Source organism: Cryptotermes secundus, unplaced genomic scaffold (genome assembly GCF_002891405.2).
Source record: "Cryptotermes secundus unplaced genomic scaffold, Csec_1.0 scaffold486, whole genome shotgun sequence".
NCBI classification, from domain to species: domain Eukaryota; kingdom Metazoa; phylum Arthropoda; class Insecta; order Blattodea; family Kalotermitidae; genus Cryptotermes; species Cryptotermes secundus.
This window is the reverse complement of record NW_019735562.1, coordinates 453611-457401: the sequence shown is the minus strand read 5'-3', so window position 1 is coordinate 457401 and position 3791 is coordinate 453611. Positions and strand designations below refer to the sequence as shown.

Genomic DNA, 3791 nt, shown 5'->3' with positions numbered 1-3791 from the left:
AAATGGGTGCTTTGTGCCAAGACAGACTGGCCGACTGGCCATCGGTCATAAAATGAGACTCAAACTCAGATTCAGGAACTGCTGGAGCTTTCAAAAGTACCTCATTTGTAGGTACTGTTTTAGTACACTTTGGTAGGAACCACTTGACGGACACCTGTCTACATACCTGTCTTCTTCCTTTGCATCCCTGTCATCTTCTAAGGAATCTATGGGAGAATATAATTTGTCTTCTTTCATCCAGCTGCATATTGTTCCTCCTGGAAATCCAAACCCATGGAATAAACTATCCTTTGATTTACTAGTCATAACTACTTTGATAATTTTTAATTTTTATATGATTATATAATTTTTTCTTTTGGCCATCATTACTGAAACTCGTCACTTTTCAATAAACAATTAATACAGCATGGCATTTTTTGGAACTTACCTGTTCCAACAGCTCACCCTCATTTTTGGCCAGGATGGGATGGTATGGATTGGATAGATCAGGCTCAGGATAGGAACCAGTGGAGGGCTCTTGTGAACACGGTAATGAACCTTCGGGTTCCATAAAATGCTGGGAAATTCTGGAGTAGCTGCAGAATTGGCGGTTCCTCCAGAAGGGCTCAGCTCCATAAGTAAGTAAGTAAGTAAGTAAGTGTGGTTGAGCAGATGAAAGGGGTGCGTATTAAATTTTGCTGTTTGAATAAAACAATCCCAAGATTTGAGAAACCTTAAATGTACAGTCTTTACCTTCTGCACTGCATGCTACAGCGAGAAATGTTGCAGTGCAATGTTATTCTGTAACTAGAATGTATCATTGTAGAAATGTCTGCAACATAAAACGCATGTAATTATGTTGAGGCAGATAATTTCTGTCACTGTATGTACAGATCCATAGTGTAATGAGGGCATATACTGTCTTCATATTAAAATTAACATTTTAGCGTTGATTCTGTCTCTGTCGTCACTCCGAATCCCTTTTGTGAAGACTGGGAAGATATATTACAGATCTGGTTTACAGTTACAAAGCTTTACCATGCCAGGTGTTTTCCTTGCCATTGACATGTTTCACATTGATGAGATATAGATAGAGACAGGTTTATGATATATTATACATAGTGACTAGAATATAGTTGGTATAGTTCGCTTGCAGACTAAAACCACAAAGTTTTCTTTGACTAGAATACTCTAGTAGTTTCTTGATTCTTCTTGCAGCAACTGTGAAGAAGAACAGTGTGTCTGACCAACCTGCAACTTGTCCACTATGTGGGGCCACACTACGCCAGTCTCGCAACTTGCGTCGGCATTTGGAACTGCTTCACTTTGGTATAGGGAGGTCAACTGTCCGTGTGCGGTCACGGAAAGGCAGTATGCAGCAGCAACAGCCACAGCAACAACAGCAACAATCTCAGCTGCAACAGGCTCAACAAACAGGGCAGCCAGGGCAAGACATTTCTGCGCCTCACACTCCTCGAACGCCACCCTCTGTTCCTTCATCTGTATCTCAACCAGATCTTCACAGTCCCCCTCCGACAGTGTCGCAGACTACTAATATTAACAGTCCAAATCTTACTTTAGTGATGCCTCCTCAACCAATGGCTCATGTTTCAGCAGGTCCACATGTCTTGGGTCTTCCTTCAGTGTGTCAAAATGGACAGACTTTACGGATTCCTCGCCACGAAGATCTTCAGCAACAACAGCACCAACAGCAGCCTTCAGCACATCAGGATCGGCCTGGTGGTTCTGGTTTGTGTGAGCCTGCTCCTGTCCTAGGATGCATGCTGCCTCCTATGCCTTCTCCACATGATCCTCTGTTTCGTCAGCATCACACAGACTTACTAAGAGGAGCAGGCTTATACGCAGAGACAAGGGCTCCTGCACGCACCCAGGGTAATCCTTCTGGGATGCGTCAGGAGGTGGCATGAGGCTACGAGGCGTGGGAATCCACATTACCACCAGACAGTGGTTTTTAATGATTGTTTTATTTGACTGTCTACATGGTGCTGTTTTGTAGTTTCTGAATGAAGTTGCAAAGTAAGATTGTTGCTGAGTTGTGTTCAAAGAACTATGGTGTAGAAAACTACTAACATCTTCTGTAATCCTTCTCCCTTTACATATGTTATTCAGTTACAACAAATGGGCCATATATTTTGTGTATGAATTTGTTGTGTGTTTCAGAGTGACTGGTTTGAAGTGAACTCAACAGCATTGGTTATTCATGGCTGTTAGAACAGCAAGCAGTTAAAATCCACGCTTAGACACCGTACCTAAATGTAATTTAACATAAATTTTGATAGTGTTATTTCCTCCATATATCTAATGCTTATACTGCCATGACTTTGACAGCTGAAATTAACTGGTGTATCCTTGCTACTGTAACAGTAATTATATTACAATGAATTGTTTGGATCAGAGCTAAGTATGTTAAAACAAGACCAGCCATAGGAAGATGAGTTTGACATTGAGGCAGATGAGGCCCTAAATGACATCCTACTTACAGTCAGAATTAAAAGTACTTTCATAATACGTAAAATGTGATTGTAGAATTTAAAGGCCAGCAAGTTCTTCTATATTTAGTTGCATAATTCGTTTATACAAGAAGTTTTGGAACAGTTTTAAATACCACATTTCTAACCTTGATAGAATATTGATCATTGTATCACTTTCATGAAAAATTAAATGTATTTGGCATCATGATATGGGGAACTTTAATCGTGTTTTCTGCAAAAAATATGCATTGGTTGAAATATTACTAAAGGGCATTTTTTCTCAATGTCAATCAGTGAACCGTGTGGTGGAGTCTGCAGCACTAATATCCCTACTGTTTTGCTAGATTGCATATAATTTTAATTGCATTTTCCATGCAGAATTTTATCAAGGGGCGTTGACACCTCGGTGTTCATCAAGGAGCGCTGTGCTAGATTATGCAGATATGCATACTGCATTGCCACATCTCATTCAAATTTAATCTCATTTTATGTGAAAATTGTGTGTGGGTTGAAAATTAACAAGAGACATTGTCTCAGTGTTCATTAAGGAGGCTATAGGTGGTGGAGTCCATAGAATATTTCCACGTCATGTTCAGCTGTAATCAAACTTGACTTTCTGGATAAAATTGTACATAAATTTCACAAGTAAATTTAGTATTTTGTGTTGCATTGTAGGTAGACTTAAAAAGAGTCAAAATAAATTTTTTGTATTTAAGACAGTGCAAGTCCTTAGCCATCTACAAGCCAAAAAATATAAATAACACATAGAATAATGTAACACATTTTCATGAAAGTTAATAATGCATTCTAGAAAAAAGTAGAATATTTTCATGAACGTAGATGTGAATGCCAAGCCGTTATGGCTTTTTTACTCTTAATGTTACTGACTTGGCAGCTGTGTGGACTATTGAGGTGACAACACTATTGGAACTATTTATCCATTTAGAGACATCTTGTGTCATGCTATTGATCTTAGCAATATGAGAAATTGTGCTTTCAGTTCTGTTAATATAATCTATTGGGTGAGGTCACACACTAATACTTGACCCACTGTTTGAAATTTCATCCAAGCAATTCACATTGGGCATAATAACGAAGTGACAGCCTCAGAATTTCATAAGTAATTTCAGTAATGCATCTGAGTAATAATTTTATTTATTTATAATTTATTTAACCAAGCTGTCAGTAGCTCAGGCTGAATTGGATGGAATGATAGAATGATTGGTGGATAATGAACTGGTGGGAATTTGGAAGGTAGTTATGACCTAAATTGAGGTACTGCCCCAGTGTTTTCCTGGAGTAACAGGAAAATTATGTGAA

The 3791-nt window shown here is 38.8% G+C and overlaps 1 protein-coding gene across 1 annotated transcript; it reads left to right on the top strand.

Annotated features, from left to right (window-relative positions):
- Window positions 1-1397: 1397 nt before the first annotated feature.
- Window positions 1398-3783, top strand: LOC111869567 (mediator of RNA polymerase II transcription subunit 15; the record flags this gene model as incomplete). The annotated part of the gene is given in 1 exon segment (XM_033753474.1): window positions 1398-3783. A coding segment is annotated over 1 exon segment (510 nt), but the record flags the coding sequence as incomplete, so codon positions are not given.
- Window positions 3784-3791: the final 8 nt, after the last annotated feature.